The following is a 17,826-nucleotide window of genomic DNA, read 5'->3' on the forward strand; positions in this document are numbered from 1 at the left end:
CTCAGCGGATAGTCTGCTGGAGATTCTCTCCCTCTCCCTCGGCCCCTCCCCCTGCTCTCTCTCTCTCTCTCTCTCTCTCTCTCTCAAATAAACAAGTAAATCTTCAAAAACAAAACGAACACAGTCCATGCCTTACTCTCCCTACCACAGGGTCTTGAGCCAGAGGATAGGCCCATGGGGGGAGGGGAGGAGTATTAAATTGGATGCAAGAATGGTCAAACTGGATGAGGTTTTGATTTGGACAGGACCAGACTTTTTAGTGCCTAAAAATTGGTCTTAATTACAGAAACGAGACTGTTCTTGTGGTGGTGGGGATAGTCAAGCCAAGGACTCTGCTGGAGATGTCATTAAAGGTGGAGAAGGGAAATTCACCATACCATGGTTGAAGGCAGTGAGGGGACAAAAATGTAGCTCTGTCCTCAGAGACCCTCTCCAAGTTCAGCCCATTCAGTAAGTCAGTTACACAGGTAAACAAATAAAAAAGATACTTCCAACTGGGCATTAGACTAAGCAATGAAGGTAAAGCAGGGTGAGGTGGTACCGGTGGGAGGGCTGCTGTAGATTGGAGGCTCAGGGATGGCCACTCCAGGAGAGGGGAAGCAATGAAGAGCTAATTCTGTGAAACATCTTGAAGAGAAGTGTTCCACGGAGAGGGCAGCGGGCATTAATGTGTCTTGTTCAAGGAGCAGAAAGGAGGCTGCAAGATGTGAGACAGATCAGAGAGGGGGACGCAGCCATTCAGGGCTTTGATGGACAGTCAGGAGCAGTGGCCAGAGTCCGACACTAGGTATTAGCAGTGCCCATCCTTTGGTAGCGTGGGACATTATTCACTGGTGCCCTCCTGCCTGCCCTGTCACTCTTCCTTTCTAGGGAACAGTAGGCTGCAGGAAAGCACCGGGGCCAGCACGCTGGCCAGGTCTTCAGGCTTGAGGGCAGGGGGCCATGGTGCGAATGATGAGCTCATTGTTGGAGGTAGTCGGAGGGGTGGCAGTCAGCATTCTTGCACCCCGCCCCCTGGCTACCACCTCAAGGTGTGAGCGAGCACACACCAGGTCAGCCAGAGACTCGTCGAATCCCTCCTACCCCTCCTCTGGCACATTCCCGAGGGAGTCCAGAGAATGGGCTTCTGAGCCCGAAGCAGGAGGCCAGGATTTCATCCCCTTTTTGGACACGCGCTGTTTCCTGGTGTGACCTTATTCAAGATCCTCTACGTCTACACCTCTGTTAAAAAGATGGTATCTCTCCTAAGATGCGCCGTCGCCGCCTCAGGCCTCGCCTGGACCCTGACGCAACAGGAAAAGGTTGAAGATCTGGGAGCATGGGCGGCATGGTGGCCCAGGACGCAGCCAGCTCCACTAGAGGGCGCGCCCCCCCCTCCCCGGCGACCTTCCAGCGCTCACGCATCCTGCGGCGGCGAGGGGGAGGCGAGCGCCCCAGGCGGCCCCGCGCGGCCCCGCGCTAGCCGACCCCGGAGCGGGCGCCCCCAGTGGCCGGGGCGGGAAGCGAAGGGGCCGGGCGCAGGTCCCTGAGGGCCCGGCTCTGTCACGCCGAGCTTAATACCTCTCCTGGCCTCCTTTCAGACCTTCGAGGCCGCAGCCTTGGTCCTGCCACCGAGAGTTTGTTCCAGAGGACAGGGCGAGGAGCTCCATCCGGGACAGGTCAGCAGTTCGAGCTTGCCCAGGACGAGAGAAAGGTGACCAGGTGCCCCTGTCCCGGCAGGCGTCGTCTCCCCTGCCAGCCGTCGGGTCAGCCCTGCGCTGCCCCCAGCTCCTCACGGGTTAACCCCCCTTCGCCGCCCGCTCGCTTCCCGGTGCCAAAGTGGGTGTTGCTGGAATTCCTCTCTCCCTCTCCCGTAATGAGGGGGCTGAGCTGTCCCTCAGAGGAGGGGGCATGGTGTAGATAAAAGAGACGAAAAAACAGGGGGAGGTTTCCAAAAATAAAAGCGTCCGTCTCCCCTTCAGAAGGCTGCAGAGACGGCAGAAGGCGCGAAGGTGCCGCGGCGGTGCGCGCCTGGCTGGAGACGAGCGGACGCCAGGCTCGGGGCGCGCAGCCCGGGGACCGCTCACGTCGCCCAGCCCTCGCCCCGAGAAGGCTGGCTTGGAGCCTCTAGACCGGGAGAAGCGGGCCACCGTCCGGGGAACGGAGCGAGGCCGCCGCAAGCCCCCGGGGCAGTTCCCCCCCTCTCACCGCTCTGCAGTCGCCCCCGGAGCCATGAGGCCCCCGACCACCCACCGCTGCCCCAGGCGCGCCCTGCAGAACCCCTGCGGGGGCCTCCTGGCCCTCGCCCTGGCTCTCTTCGTGGGCATGGGCCATGCTCAGAGGGACCCAGTGGGAAGATACGAGCTGGCTGGCAGGGACGCGAATCGGCTGCGGCGCCCCGGGGGCAGTCACCCCGCAGCGTCTGCAGCCAAGGTGTACAGTCTATTCCGAGAGCAGGACGCGCCAGTCCCGGGCTTGCCGCCCACGGAGCGGGCCCAGCCCGGCTGGGGGAGCCCCCGGAGGCCTGCCGGCTCGCTGGCCAGGAGGCCGCCCCGCGCGCAGCAGCCGCGGCGAGCCCAGCCACCTGCGCAGACCTGGAGAAGCAGTCCCTCGGGCCAGCAGCAGCCCGCAGCCAGGGCCCGGGCCGCACCGGCTCTCCCGCGCCTCGGAACCCTCCAGCGGCCCGGGGCTGCGCCCCCAACCCCACCGCGAGGGCGGCTTACGGGGTGAGCACTGCCGAGGAAAGCCTGGGGGTCGGGGGGGAGGGAACGAGGGCGGGTCTCCATGTGCTAACTAGTGGAGGGATGCGCAGGCGAGAGGAGAGGGCCCCGGGCTCGTGCCCTTGGTTTCTCCGGGAGCAAGGCGGCCTCAGGACTGCAAGGAAAAGCACCGGGGTCCCCAAGCTGAGGCTCGGAGATCCGACCCACTTTCGTAGAGTTGAGGGCAAAGAAACACCATTTTCACCCTTTCGTACCAGCTCGCCGAGACCTGACGTTAAATCCTTTCCCAAGGCGTCCATGCTTTCGCCTGCCCTCCGCTAACCGGTTCCCGCAGACTCCCCCAGGGCTGCAGGGATCCGAGAGGGAGCCCCGAGGGGGCAACGGGGTGGGAGGTCCAGTCGCCTGAGGCCCCAGAGCGGTTGAGCGGGCTCAGAGCGCAGGAAGGTGGAGGACGTCGGGGCTCCAGCGTGCCAAGGCAGACGCATCTCCGGGAAGGGGGCTGGCAGCGAATCCTGAACTTGGCTACAAGTGTACGAGTTGGGACGCAGGTCGGGCTGGGCCCACGCGTGGCTGAACGTGGGAGGGGGAATGGGCTCGAGGGCACTTTGGGCCGGAAGCCCGCTCGCGCTCTAGCTCTGGCACAGTGGGTACGTGGGAGAGTGCGTCTGTGTGTGCGCCTGTGCAGCTAGGTGTCAGCGCGACTCTCAATCTGCGGGACCCTCTCCCCCCACCCGGCGATTTGCTTTTTTCCCCTCTCCCGGGGCACCCCTGCTGCCCGCTGGGGGCGCCCTCGCAGCGTCGGGAGGCTCGGAGGCAACCCCATCCCCAGTCGGGGTTTCCTCATGGCAGAGGGGCACTTGGCCTTGTCTGGGTATGCCACGTGTCTCCAGAATGGGGGCAAAGGGAGCCCCGGGCAAGGCGGGGCTGGAGGAGGGCTGGATCAGAGAGACTGGGAAGGTCTCTCGCGGCCCTTTATGGCCTGGACCCCATTTACCAGTTGATTTTAGTCCCAGTACTCAGCAAGGACACTTGTACCCTCGGTTCTACCCTGGAGGACTGTGTGCCTGGTGGCCTTCCGCTCCAGGTTTTCCTTGGCTGCTGAACTCTTCCTATTTCCTCAGGATTGCCTCCCTTCGTTCAGATCTCTGCTGAGACAGGTCTGCTCTGACTACTCCTGCCCCACCCTCTCTCCCTTTCCACGTGCTTTACCTGTTCCTGCGTTTATGGCCTGGTCTCCCAGCCCATACCAACGTCAATTCTACAAAAACAGATGCTTTGTTTTGTTCATTGCTATGTTACTAGTGCCTAGAACGGTGCCTGCATACAGTTGATATTCGTTAAGTATCTGTTGAATGAGTGGATGAACTCCCTGCTTCCCCAGTAAGGCCCAGCTTAAAGCAGGCAGAAAGTAGACCCATGCACTGCCAGGTTGCTTACACACAGGATCAGTCAACAAGTGTTAATGGAGCACCGGTTTTGTTTCAGTTTTTTCCTTTCCTGACGTGTGCAAGTGAATACATGCTTCCTACGAGCAAGTGTGCAGAGCCTGGGACAGGGGATGGGGGCTCAGAGACAAAGTTATTGTTCCTGCCAAGAGAGCAACTCATTTACTTAAAATGGAGTTGGAGAGATGGACAGATATGTAACAACGAATGTGCTTACTAGTAACGGAAGCTTCCCATTAAGCATAAAGGAATGGGACAATTATGGCTGAGGAGCTCAGAGGAGCTGGGGTCCCTGAGCTCAATGGGCTGTCTGAGGGGACGCAAGAGGGGAGGAGGCAGGAGTGGGGCCCAGAGGTGTAACACTGCCAAAGGATGAGGGCTTCTCACTGTTGGCACTGGCCTGGGGGCAGGATGGCACCCTGGTGTAGGGAAGCCATCAGAGTGAGGCTGGAGGAATAGGTTGGGCCAGTTCATGGAGGAGCTTATAGCGTAGGCATTTAGGTGCAAGTTGGGCGAAGGTAGAATAGTGGAGGTTGGGAGAGGAAGGGTGCACTATTAGAAGTTATGAAATGAGGTGGGGATGTGCAAAGCAGATTGTCACCACAATAAAGCTGGTATATGTGCACAGGTATGTAAGGACACGGGCTGGGTGCCACCCCTAGGCACCTGTCATACACAGGTGCACACATCGAATCACATGCTGGGTTTGGCTCCTCCTGCAGATTCTTTCCTGCAGCTTTAAGAGTGGGCTCCTCTGGCAGTCCACCCAACCACTCCAAGTGAGCTGAGTAGCAGTCTTGTCCATCTGCTTTCTCTACGCAGTCTCATTCTGGCTAATGGCTTCTGGCCAGGCTGACCTCTCTGGCAACTGCCTAGTGGGCTTCTCAGGGCCAAGGAGCAAGTGCCACCTGCTGGTGAAGCTTGGAACTGCATTACTACCATGGGCCATTCATTCATTCCACGACTACTTGAAAAGCCTATTGTATGCCAGGCACTGTGCTGGACCATGGAGATACAGTAGAGACCAACACAGCTGGTGTCCTCACAGAACTTGCATGTAGTGGGGATTTATCGCACACAACAAAGATTTATTAAGCATGTGCCAGGCACAGTGCTAGTGTGTGCAGTACGTTGTAACCACAGCAGACACAGATCCTGCACTAATGGAATTTATGGTCTATAGGGGACTTTTTAAGCCATTGTTTCACAATATTCAGTGTTTCTTGAACTAGCCTCACAGCCTAATACTTTCATAATATTTTCCTTGATCTTTTCCCTCTTGGTCTATTATTTTTCTTTAAATTTATACACTGTAAAAATAGCAGGATTTTGTATTTCATCTATTTTTAAGTATTTTATATTATGAGGTTTTGTACAAACATATTTTAAAAAGTATTGGAAATAATATAACGATCCAGATTTTTCAAGCCTTAATATTTTGGCATATTTTGCTTTTGATTTTTTTAGTTGAAATTCCCTCCATAAACTTGTCTCTTTCTCCCCAGAGTTAGCCACTACCCTGAATTTACTCATGATTCCAATGTATGTTTTTACACGATTACTACAGATGCAATCCTCCATAAAATACACAATATTGTTTTGCATATTTTAAACTCAGATAAGTGATACCATACTGTATTATCCTCCTACAACTTGCTTTCTCCCCTCCTCATTAGATTTTTGAGTTTAGCCATGTTAATATAATCAGCCCATGTTTATTCATTTTAACTGTGGTATATTATGCCGCTGTCTGAATATACCACAGTTTATCCACCCTCCTGGTTTTGAACATTTAGATGACTTACATTTTGTTTTGCTGTTACAAACTGTGCTTGACTCATTTTTCTACACAAATTCATTTTTCAAGGATACTTTGTATTACTATCATAGTTGAAAATAATACCACTAATCATAAAAAGAGGGTAATTGTAAGAAAATTGAAATGAAAATGTTCTCAAATTCTAGTCAGACACCCTATCTTAGGAAGCTCAACCGCGTGGTGTGTCCTTCCTATTGAAAAGGGAGACTAGCATGTGTTGGGGGAAGGACCTGGCACGGGAACCCAACCTCAGACAGATTTTTTTCACTGATCTAATCAGGCTAGAAAGATCACTGAAAGGGGGATCACTTTTTCACCATGCGACTCACATGAATGCTATGGTTGTGGAAACCTAAAACCCCCTTGCTTAACCTGGGTGTGGCCCATCCATTATTTGGGAAACAGGGGATTAAGTGAAACAAAGAAGTATTAAATGTATGCCACGTGTCAGGCGTTGTGTTAGACACAAAGAGGAATAAGAGAATTCTCAAGATAATCAAGATGGGGACACGTACAACCAGTAACCTGAGACAATCAGGACTAAATGATTGCAGTGGATGGGGAATGGGGAAGGCAGAGGCTCTATCAGGGGAGGTTTGCACAAAGGAGGTAACATTTGATCTGGAAGTCTCGGAGTATGCAAAGGACTTCAATCAGCAAAGAGGGGGAAGGCATTCTAGGCAAAGAGCAGTTTAAGAAAGGCATCAAAATGTGGCCCAATGTGGTGCCTTTGTGGGACAACAAATTTTATAGCCTTGGAGGATCATAGCCTTGGTTGTGGAAGGGCATGGGCACGGGGACAGGTAGGTGATGGGGGCAGTTAGACCGCACAGGCAGGTGGGGGCCTGGCCAGTTTCACAGAGGCCAACAGAGAGTCAGGGGAGGTTTTTAACAAAGGACCAGTACAATCGCATTGGTCCTACGTGGACCAGCAGGTGTTCTAGGCTGTTAGCCAGATGTGTCCCCAAGGGTGGGACAATGATGTTGGATCCTGAGTTGATGTTTGTTGAGAGGTGTCACCTGGAAGGTAGGGCTCATATGATCTCATGGTGTTACCTTCCAAGGAGTCAGAACCATTGAGTCAGATATGCCCCAGCCAGTCAGACTTACTTGCTCTCTCTAGCTAGCCAGAGCCTGCCGAATGCTCTTCTCCCAGCTGAATGGTCATCTCCCACCTCCCTGGGCCTCTGCCCAAGATTCTAATATTGGCCTTGAAAGAACTCTCAGAGTCCCCCTTTGGGCACCTGAATCCCTCTTGAGTGCCCTTCCAGCCCTAGCCTGGCCGCCCCTGCCTGGCAGCCTTTGATTCTGACCAGGCCTCACTGTGTTCCTAAAGGCCCTGAGGGCTCTACCGCTGGCAGGCAGGGCAGGGCCAGCTGCTGCCTCCCATAGTCAGCTACAAAGCTGTCCTGAGGGCATCTGGGGTGACAGCTGGCTCATGGGGCCTCCTTGGGCTGGGCTCCATGCCATGACCTCCCAGCCAAGTGGGCCCCTCAGCCTGTGCTTTCTGGGCACTAACAGACCCTAGTTCTTAGAAAACTCCCAGGGCATGCAGTCTGTTTCCTTGTGAAGACCTCCTAGGCCTCTAAGAGGACTTGTCACCACCACAAGGGGTAGTGACTTACAAATGCGTGGGTAATATACCCACCCCTTCTTCCAGTGCGCACACTCAGAAAGCCCGGGTATAAGGACCAACCCCTTCCTCAGAACCCAGTGACTTGGGCTTTCATAGAGCCAGGAAGCCACGGAAGGCAGCGGTCCAGAGAGGCTTCGGGGTGGCCAGGATGGCCCAGCTTTTGGCTGGGAGGACATTCTGGGAGCTCCCTGGGAGGCAGCTCCCCATAACTTTGGGCCACAGGGCTAGAAATGGGCTTCAGCTTTTCCAGGCTGCAGGAATTTATTTTGAATGTTTTGTAAGGCTCCAAAAACCACACAAACTTTGGGGTCCACTCAAATGTCAAGTAAACTCATAAACGAGACCAGATGCTCACTCTTCTGTCCACAGAGGTCACAGGAATGGCCCCCTCCTCTTCACCCTGATTCTCCAGCTCGTTCTCTGCTGCCCCACTCACCCTGTTTCAATGAGTGCTCAGTAGACAAATTCTGATGGTAATAATGGGGTCCGCAAAGCCAGGGCCAGGCCCAGGCCCTCAGAAGCCTTCTCTGGGGGGATCCCTTCTAGAGAAGTCACCCAGGTCCAGGCATTTGGGTCTCTAGATGGAGAGTCGGGGCTGGTGAAAGATGCTGGTGCTACAGGGGCTTCACCACACACCTGAAAGCAAAGCTTGGCTGAGTTGGGTGAGTACCCCAGCAGTTACTACAGACCAGTGTCTCCTGTAGGGACCCTCAGTGCTGGCACCAAGGAGTAGCTGGGGAAGGACTGTCCCGCATTAAGTAAGTTCCATTCGCCTGCCCAAATAAAAAGTGTGCTCACTATGCAGAGGCAGCTTAACCCAAGGCCCCAGTTTCATCTTCCTACCAGCTCATCACCTCAAGCCCCTCTTAAATAGAAATTCTGTAACCCCAGGTCCCTCTGTCTCCCCCCGCACCACGCACCAGCCTGCCTGAGGGCCAAGGCTCCTCCCCTGAGCATTTGTTGGCAGGTGATGCATATGTATGTCCTGAAGGGTGTTCTAGGTGTGTTTTCCAGCTGCCCTTAGATAAGCGGCGTTTGTGGGGCAAAGGACCACTGTGTTTATTCGTTGGTGAGAGGCGGTGTAGGGTTGGAGCATGACTTAGAGGCAGGCCAACTCGGGTTTGAATCCGGCTTCGGCACTTACGCGTTGTTGAGCCTCGGTAGGTCACTGAACCTCTCCGAACTTGCTTTTTTCATCATCTGCATGATCACTGTCATTCATTGTCCCAGGAAGTGCTTCTTTGTGTTAGGTATTCCCGGTCTCGCGTGCTCTCTCTCTCTCTCTTTAATCATGACAACAACCCAGTTAGGTGGGTACTATGACCTGGGAGTGAAGTTGCCCGAGATCACGCAGAGAATGACAGTCAGGACTCAATGTCAGATCTGCGGGGTCGCAAACTTCTTGCCCCTGGGCCACATGGCCTCCCTAGAGAAGGATAGTCTAGGCAGCCTGGCAGGTTTCCCCCGGGCCCTGCCCGTAGAGGGTGGGACCATCCAAGGGGCTCTGGGAATAGTACCTCTCTGAGCACCCTTGTGCTGACCCAGTTTTGCTGACCCCACAGGAGGAATGTCTGCGGGGGACAGTGCTGCCCAGGATGGACGACAGCAAACAGCACCAACCACTGCATCAAACGTGAGTGCCCCCGCCCTGTCTACCCTCTCCCCCTCTCTCCCTCAAGGTTGGCCAGGCCCAGAGACTCCAGGACCTGGAGCAAGGGTCTCTTCCCAGTCTGCCTTTCCAGAATGGAGGCAGTGGGCTGTGGAAAGGAGGTTTTAAAAAGGCCTCCAGCTGAAAACAACTCTCAGATAAAATTCCCCACTCGTGTGTTCAAAGCTTCCTGCATTCCCCTCTTGCTGCCCCACTGTGTTGGTGGCCCACTCCCCCTGTCCATGGGGCCCTTGGACGCCCACACACCCCTGTGATCTGCAGCACATGACTGGCCCCAGAGCCTCTGCATCACACAGTTCTGAGGGCACCATTCACCTTGCATACTCTGGGAATCCCCCTCTGCCCTGGCCGCTGGCCCTGCCGGTCCTGGCCTCTGTCAGGCCTCCTGCCAGCATGAGGCTGTCAGATGAGGCTCCAGCCCCGTGTCTGGAGCAGTCTTCCTTCCTCCTGGCTGGCCCCGATGAGAGAAAAGAGAGAGTCGTCATCTTAATTATGTGGAAAGCAAGGAGGGAGGCTGGAAGAGCCAGGGCCTCCATGCCCAAGCCTCCACTCACCCCATAGAGGCAGTGCCAACAAGAGCCGATGCCTACGCGGCTCTCATTTTGTGCCAGGTACACTTTACAAGGCCCACAGGACAGGGAGTACCACTATCCATTGGGCAAAAAAGGAAACTGAGGCACAGGCAGGTCACTTGTTCACGGTCACGTGGCCTGGAAATGGCAGGATTTGAACTCAGGTAACCTGACTGCAGTGTCCCTTTTCTTTTTTCTTTCTTTCTTTCTTTTTTTAAAATTTTTATTTTGTTATATTAGTCACCATACAGTACATTCCCAGTTTTTGATGCAATGTTCCATGATTCATTATTTGCATATAACACCCAGTGCACCATGCAATATGTGCCCTCCTTAATACCCATCACCGGCCTATCCCAATCCCCCACCCCCCTCCCCTCTGAAGCCCTCAGTTTGTTTCCCAGAGTCCATAGGTTCATTCCCCCTTCTGTTTACCCCCCTTCATTCTTCCCTTCCTTCTACAGATCTTCCTATTTCTTATGTTCCATAAATGAGTGAAACCATATGATAATTGTCTTTCTCTGCTTGACTTATTTCACTTAGCATAATCTCCTCCAGTCCCGTCCATGTTGCTGCAAATGTTGTGTAATCGTTCTTTCTGATGGCTGAGTAATATTCCATTGTATATATGGACCACATCTTCTTAATCCAGTCATCTGTTGAAGGGCATCTCGGCTCCTTCCACAATTTAGCTATTGTGGACAATGCTGCTATGAACGGGGTGCATATGGCCCTTCTCTTCACTATGTCTGTATCTTTGGGGTAAATACCCGTAGTGTAATTGCTGGGTCATAGGGTAGCTCGATTTTTAATTTTTAAGAGAACTCCACACTGTTTTCCAAAGTGGCTGTACCAACTTGCATTCCCACCAACAGTGTAAGAGGGATCCCCTTTCTCCACATCCTCTCCAACATTTGTTGTTTCCTGCCTTGTCCATTTTTGCCATTCTAACTGGCGTAAGGTGGTATCTCAAGGTGGTTTTGATTTGATTTGATTTGAATTTCCCTGATGGCTAATGGGGTGGCTCCCTGCCACTACCTTCTGCCAGGCCCTAAGCCTGGCTACAAAGGCTCAGTCTCACCAGAGCCCCTTCCTGCCTAGCGACAAGCCCCAGGCCCTGTTCAGTGTGAGGGTTTCACAGCTAATGGTCTACGACAAAAACTTGCAGTGTTCCCAGCCCCAATGGATGCCCTCAGCTCTGATTCTGAGGCCTCCCGAGATGGGGATGGGATGGGGACACGATGGGGCTGCTTCTGTTTCTGTGGAGATGGAGATGCTGGCTCCCCCAGCTCTTGGTTCTGCTTCACACCCCATGGCCCTGACCCTCTCCCAGCCTGACAGGGAAGCTCAGGCAGAATCTTGGGTTTCTCTAAGGGCCCCCAGGTAGAGAAAACAAAACCCCCAACTCAAAGACAAACAGCAAAGCAGATCTTTCCCCTGAAAATTCCTTTCCTTTTCAGGGAGCCTGGATTAGTGGGGCTCTCAGAGGACAGGCCCTCTCTGGCTGGTAGCAGAGATGGGGGAAAGACACTTGTCCTTCATAATTATAAAGATGAAGACAGTGCACCTCGGGTGGCTTGCTGAGGTCACAGACTCATTGGAGGAGGATCAGACTCAGCATCAGCAGCTCCCCTAGGCAGAGAAGCCAGGGACGTGGGTAGCCAGGGTTTCGTGCTCAGCAGAAGCTCTGAGGTTGGGCACTGAAGCCCGGGCACTGGTGTATTTTTAAAGCTCCCCAGGCAATTCTAGCCGGAGCTGAAGACCACTGAGCAGAGTTTGATCAGTCATAGGAAGATCTGCCTTGGGGGCCCTAACTCAAATCTGGTTGTTCCCATGAATCCTCTGGGATCTTATTTAAAGGGCAGATTCTGGGACTCCTGCGGGCTCAGTCGGTTAAGTGTCTGCCTTCAGTTCAGGTCATGATCCGAGAGTCCTGGGATCGAGTCCCGCACTAGGCTCTTTGCTCAAGGGGGAGCCTGCTTCTCCCTCTCACTCTGCCGCTCCCCCTGCTTATGTGTGCGCATGCTCTCGCTCTCTCTCTCTCTGACAAATAAAAAAAAAAAAATCTTAAGAAAAATAAAAAATAAAAAAGTGCAGATTCTGATTCAGCAGGTCTGGGGCTGGGCTGGAGAGTCTGAGTTTCTAACAAGCTCCCAGGGACTGCTGGTGCTGGTGGTGGTGGTGGTACAGGGACCACACTTTGAGTAGCAGAGCCTTGGGGCACTCTGGAGGACTGGGGAGGGATTTGGGGTTGGAGATGGGGTGGAAGGTTGGTATGTTCTAGTGAGCTTGGCAGAGAGGGTTGCTGAGATTTGAGCTGAAGCTAGAGCAGGGTGGCTTCAGAGGGGGTGGGCTTCTCACCAGCTGCCTGAGGGTTCTGGGCCTGGGCCTCGCTCTGGCCCTCCAGCCCTGGAAGGTGTCAGTTTCCTAACTTGTTCATGATTTTCCCGTGTTAGTCTCTGCCAAACTGGAGTTTTGACACCGGAAACTCAAGGTTGGGTGAGTCTGCAGATTGTCAGAAACAACGTGTGTGTGTGTGTGTGTGTGTGTGTGTGTGTGTGTGTGTGTGTGTGTGTCTACCCTTGTGCCCCAGCTGGGGGAGGCTCTAGCATGCTGCCAAATCCCACTCCAGCCTGGGAGCCCTCAGCCCCCTATTTCTCTCCCGGTCCTCTGGCCCTGCTGTTCCCCCGGTCATCCCCCCTGACCCTGGCACGCAGGCTGGCACCTCTCCTGGAGCAGTTGCCAGTGGGCATTAGCCTTTCCCACTGGAAGTTGGCTTGCCCACCGAAGGGCTGTGTGCTAATTAGCTGGGCCTTGTGCTGTTTGCTTGTTGCTATTTTGCTACTAACGAGCCTAACGAGAACCACGTGGGCGGTGGGGTGTTGGCTCCGTAGAATGTGGGGCTCTTGGCTCCACACCCTGTCAGCTGGCTCTCCTGTTTCCCCCCGTGGTTAGCATCTTCCTCTCCCCTCCCCACAGCTGCCCTCCTGGCTGGAGCCAAGAGTGCCAAGGCTGCGGAATGTTCAGGACTCTTTTCTAGCACTTTCACACATGTGGGGTGCCTCCTTGGCCAGCAGGAGAGGGGGGCTGACAAGGAGGGGTGTGTGACCTACCCCCATGGCCAAGAATGAAGTCTAGTCCCAGAACCGTGTGGAGACTCAGTCTGTCCCCTGGTCTCTGCCAGAAATCTGTGGGTCCGACCCGCTACTCGTATACAGGGAGGGATGGCCCTTGCCCCCTGGGCCACCCCTCGGCCCCCTCTTGCCTCCTCTCACAGAATCCTCGGGGGCTGTGACTTACTAATCCATCTGCCTGGCAGGCCCCTCCCTTCACCCCCGTCCGGTCTCTGGACCTCTGGGAGCCACTGCATCTGCCAATGACCACTGTTGGAACCCCAGCTCCTCAGTCCACCCTGGCAAGGTCAGAAGCTGGGCTCTCATCTCTTGCTCCGGTCTTGGTATCTGCCTCCCCTTCTGCGGCTCTGCCAGCTCTGCCACAAGATTTCTGTGTTTATGTATTTGTGGAGGCAGCTGCCGGGGGCCTGCCTGAAGTCCTTCCTGAGGGGAAGCACTGTCGAGTGTGGGCTGACTGGATCCTGTTTATAGTTAGGGCTTTTGGGAGACCGTCCAGCCTTCCCAGACTGGCTCACCCCCATCGCCACCCCAACACACACACAAGATGGGGGGCTTCTGAAAGCTCACACTGGGGAAGATTTGAAGAATTCTTTGAGTTCTCCTTTTATCTCAGCCTAGATGCACAGAAGCTATTCTGGGCAGGGCAGAGGGAGTCCCACAGCTGTTGAGGAAGGGGGTAGGGAGGTTACTCCACCTGCAGCACCGCCAAGCAAGAAGGCTCAAGGTTAGGAGCCTGTGCTTGGGATTTGGGTGCCAAATCCAAGGAATTGTGGATCTGAATCCCAGCTCTGTGTCTTCAGGCAAGTGACTGGCCCCCTTCTACCATAGAGCCTCACCCATAAAACGGGTATAACCATCTATATGATAGTGTTGTTTTGGGGGATTAACAATAACACTGTAGCTATTACCGTGGGTCAGGTACTATTCAAAGTACTTGATATTGTTAATTTTTGATCCTCACAATCCTATAAACTAAATTCGATCTTTCTCCCCATTTACAAGTGAGGTTAGCTATTTGCCCAAGTCCTGCATCCAGGAACCAGCAGACGCTGGATGTGAATGCAGGTAGCCTGGCTCTGGGGTACAGGGCTCGTGCTCCTGATAAATGGGCACGTCTGTGTAGAGAGCTGTCATTTTAATCCAAATCCAGGAGGTTGTGCTGACTACTTGGGTTTAAATGCAAGCTCCACCACTTAGCTATGTGGCCATGGGCAAGATGCTTACGCTCTCCGTGCCTCAGTTTCCTCACCTGTAAAATGTGCCTAGGGTTAGTCTCCACCTCACAGAGTTGTAAGAGACAAATGAGATAACTCAAGTTAAATGTTTAGTTCAAGGCCCAGCATGTTCTCTGTGCTCCACACGTGTTTGGCCTTGATGCTGAGAGAAGGGACTGTGTCACACGGCCCTCGGCACAGAGCAGTGGCAGGTGCTCATTGGACACAAAGGAGAGGCTTAGTAAGCATGTACTGAGTAATACAAGGCCTATCCCAGGACTATGCCGACAAGTCCCCTTCTGCTGCCTCACTTCTCTCAGCCCTTCCAGAAGACTCAGGAGCTCCTGGAGTGGGCCTTGGCATCTGCCCCTGCCTTCTGGGTCCAGAGCCTCCACAGGCATGGTGGCTTTTGTTCTGGTCCACAGCTCAGTGCGATGAGAAATCCATTCCCCCTAATGTAGCCCTAATGTGGCCCCACCCATCCCATCTCTGTAATGACTCCATCCCATCGGGCAAAACTATGGCCAGGTGGACAAGAGCCCCAACTTTGGAACCAGATTCCTTGGGTTCAAACCCTTCCTCCATCACTTAGTAGTATGGTGACCTCAGGCAAGCTGCTTGACTGCTTTCAGCCTCGGTTTCTCCATATGCCAAATGAGGATAAGAATAGCACCCATAGTAGTTATAAGAATGAGGAGAAGCGACACATGTAAAGAAGTTAGCCCAGGGCCTCATAATGGTAAATGCTGAGCAAACGTTAGGGAAAAGGGTCATGGCGGGGGGTGGGATCTTCACCGACTGGTTAGGAACTGCCAGGAGCCAGAGTCTGGAGCGTCTGTGTGGCTTCTCTCTGGAAGAATCATCCTATGAGAGTCAGTAGTTGGCAGGGAGTGGAGGAGAGCAAGGTGAGAGGTGGCTAAGGGGGATCATTACATGACCTCAGTGGAGACCCAACTAACGTGAAGGGTACAGTTGTAGCAAGAGACCATCATCTCTCTCCTCACCAAGAATGGGTACCTGAGATTTTCCTCGTGAGCAGGCACATGCCCCAAGGCTCTTTGCTCAAAGAAGTATTTAAGAGATGTTCTTCGGAGGATCCTGAAGCCAGCTGCTGCTGTGTCCTATTGATAACAGGGGAGTGCCTACATGGTCCTTGTTTGGTAAAGGACTGAGTGGGTGCAGGATCTCGTGGGTGGCCTGGTAGTTTCCTTCCTCCATCCCCAGCCTCCTCTTCTCGCCTCCTTGGCTGGCACCTCCTTTTCTACCCAACGTCTTAATGTTTGGCTTCCCCAAGACTCTGCAGATCTTCCAAATCTCCCACACAAAGAGGGGGGCCATGGGAGCCAAGCCAAGCATTAGTTGTCCCCTATTCTTGAGCACTAGTAGGCACTGTTAACTGTCAGTCAACAATAATAACAGCAGCCACACTGTGTGCCGGGGACCACCTGAAACATTTCAACCCCGTTCACCCTGTGAGTGGTCATCGTGTGATTGTCTTCCGTGTCCCCCTCCCCTGGCTGCTGCTGGTCCTCTACCCAACGGCTAAACATTGGGTTTTCCAGGACTGAGTCCTGGGTCCTCTTCTTTCTCGCTGCACCACTCCTGGAATGATCTAATGTATTCCCGTGGATGGAAGCATCATCTCTGGGTAGACGACACCCAGATTTATGTGTATCTTCAACCAGACCTCTCCTCTGACCTCCAGACTCCGTCGTGATGCCTACTCAGTCAGCATCTGCTCCTAATGCTCCCCAGACATCCCCACCCCCAACTTGCCCAAAACAAGCTCGTGGCTTCCCTTCCTCTGTGCCAGCTGCCCTGCCCAGCTGTTACCCACCCTGTTAAAAGGCACCCCCATCTGCCCACATACTCCAGTCAGACAATGGGGGCACCTGGACACCTTCCTCACCAAGCTCTTCCTCTTTGTTTCACCTCCTAAATCTCTTGGGAGCCTGTCTGCTGCTCCCTGCTTCCCCAGCTGCCTCTCTTGTCCAAGGCACCAGTATGGGCTCCTGGGTGATGGCTGCAGCTGGCTGCACCCAGCCTCATCTCCCACAAGTCCCCTCGCTCACCAAACCAGCCTGGGTTCCTGGGATACACTGCCTCCGGGCCTGTGCCTGGGCTGCTCTGTTAGCTTCCTCTCCTCTCTTTATGCGGCTGGTTCCCTACCCTCTTTCCCCGTCTCTGTTTCAAGTTCCTCTCCTCAGAGGCGTTTCCCTGACCACTCTGTCGGGGCTTCCCCACACCAGCCTTGTTATTCTGGAGCCTAGCCCCTGGCTCTTTCTCCCTCCATAACCCATACCTCCATTTCGATTCTTCTGCTTATTTGTTTGCTGGTTTTGTGACCATCTCTCTAAGTTGGAAGCTCCATGAAGAAGAGGACAACGTCTGTCTTGCTTACCAGCCTGGGTGAATAGTAAATGTTGGTGCATGACCATTTTCTAGATGACACTGAGGCTCACAGAGGTAAAGAGACTTGTCCAAAGTCATACAGAATTTAAACACAGGTCTCCTTGAGTGCCAGGTGGTTCTCTCCGCCATGCTTTTGCCCCAGCCCCAGTTGAGTTGTAAGCAGGAGTGGTGTCTTTCCTCCCTCCTGATCTGCCTGGGTCCTGGGCAGGGATCTGGTGGTGCCGCAGAAGGTGCTTGTTGGCTCCAAGTCAGCCACAGAACTGTCTTCCATGCCCTAGAGCTGCTCCCCTAGAAAAGCCTGGTTCCTGGGCTCATCCCTGATGGAGGCTGTCTTGGGACCCCGTCCCATACTTCTCTCATCTCCAGAGGCCCCTCTGGCAGTGATGCCTCCGAAGCCCTGCCTCTTCCCAGACAAGGCCCCCAGGGCAGTGCGGATCGCTGGGTAACTCTTCTGCTTTAGGGCAGGAGCTGGAGACAAACCCAGGCCTCAGCCCTGGGCCGTGAGCCCTGCCCAGTGGTCTCTTTCTTCATGCCTGCTGGAGCCGGTGGGAACTGGGACTGCTCTCTGCCCTTGGCCTCCTGCCCCTGACTGGCCCAGCATTGTGGCATTTGTTAATGCAGTTAGCAGGGCGGTCCGTGCTGTGGGGCTGGGGGCCAAGGTCTGACTCACACCTCCCCTTCCTCCCCTCTGGCCGCCAAACGGTAGAGGCCCGCTTGGCCTGCCAGACGGCGTCTGCAGAGAGCACATGAGGGGCCAAGAAACAGCATCTTTCTCTCATTAGAGGCTTTTATGTGAACACAACTGCTATTTTGGAGCCGGGTGCTTGGCTGGCCCCTGAGCCCCAGCGCCGTTTCCAGCCGTCCCGAGCTGAAGCCCCAGCACGGCTGTGGCGGGAGCAGGGCAAGTCCTTGAGGACCTGACTCTCCCACAGCCTGGGGGCTCAGGGCCGAGCATGGGGCCTGGAGACATGGCCCCTGGGAAGAGCCCATGTATGGAGAGGACAGTCCCCCCACACTTGTGGGGACAAGACAGGGATTTCCTTGGCTTCAGAGATCTCTGACATCAGGTCCCTTTCTGTAGATATCAAAGGTCAAGACTGTGGAGAAACTGCTGACGGCCTAAGTGGACACCCCACCTCCTGGAAGAGAGCTCCAGGGCTAACCAAAACCTCTGGGTGGAGGCCTGAGGTGGGGTGCCCAGGGCAGGGCTGAAAGAAATACTGAGG

At 54.3% G+C, this 17,826-nt stretch overlaps 1 protein-coding gene across 1 annotated transcript in view; it reads left to right on the forward strand.

Annotated features, from left to right (window-relative positions):
• The first annotated feature begins 2,155 nt into the window (after positions 1-2,155).
• LTBP2 (latent transforming growth factor beta binding protein 2) overlaps positions 2,156-17,826 on the forward strand; it is a 100,144-nt gene continuing 84,473 nt past the window's right edge. The window contains exons 1-2 of the mRNA XM_040641653.1: positions 2,156-2,705; positions 9,162-9,232. Of these exons, the coding sequence (XP_040497587.1) occupies positions 2,212-2,705; positions 9,162-9,232 (565 nt within the window). The 5' untranslated portion in view covers positions 2,156-2,211. The remainder of the gene's footprint in view (positions 2,706-9,161; positions 9,233-17,826) is intronic.

Source organism: Ursus maritimus, unplaced genomic scaffold (assembly GCF_017311325.1).
Source record: "Ursus maritimus isolate PB19 unplaced genomic scaffold, ASM1731132v1 scaffold_25, whole genome shotgun sequence".
NCBI classification, from domain to species: domain Eukaryota; kingdom Metazoa; phylum Chordata; class Mammalia; order Carnivora; family Ursidae; genus Ursus; species Ursus maritimus.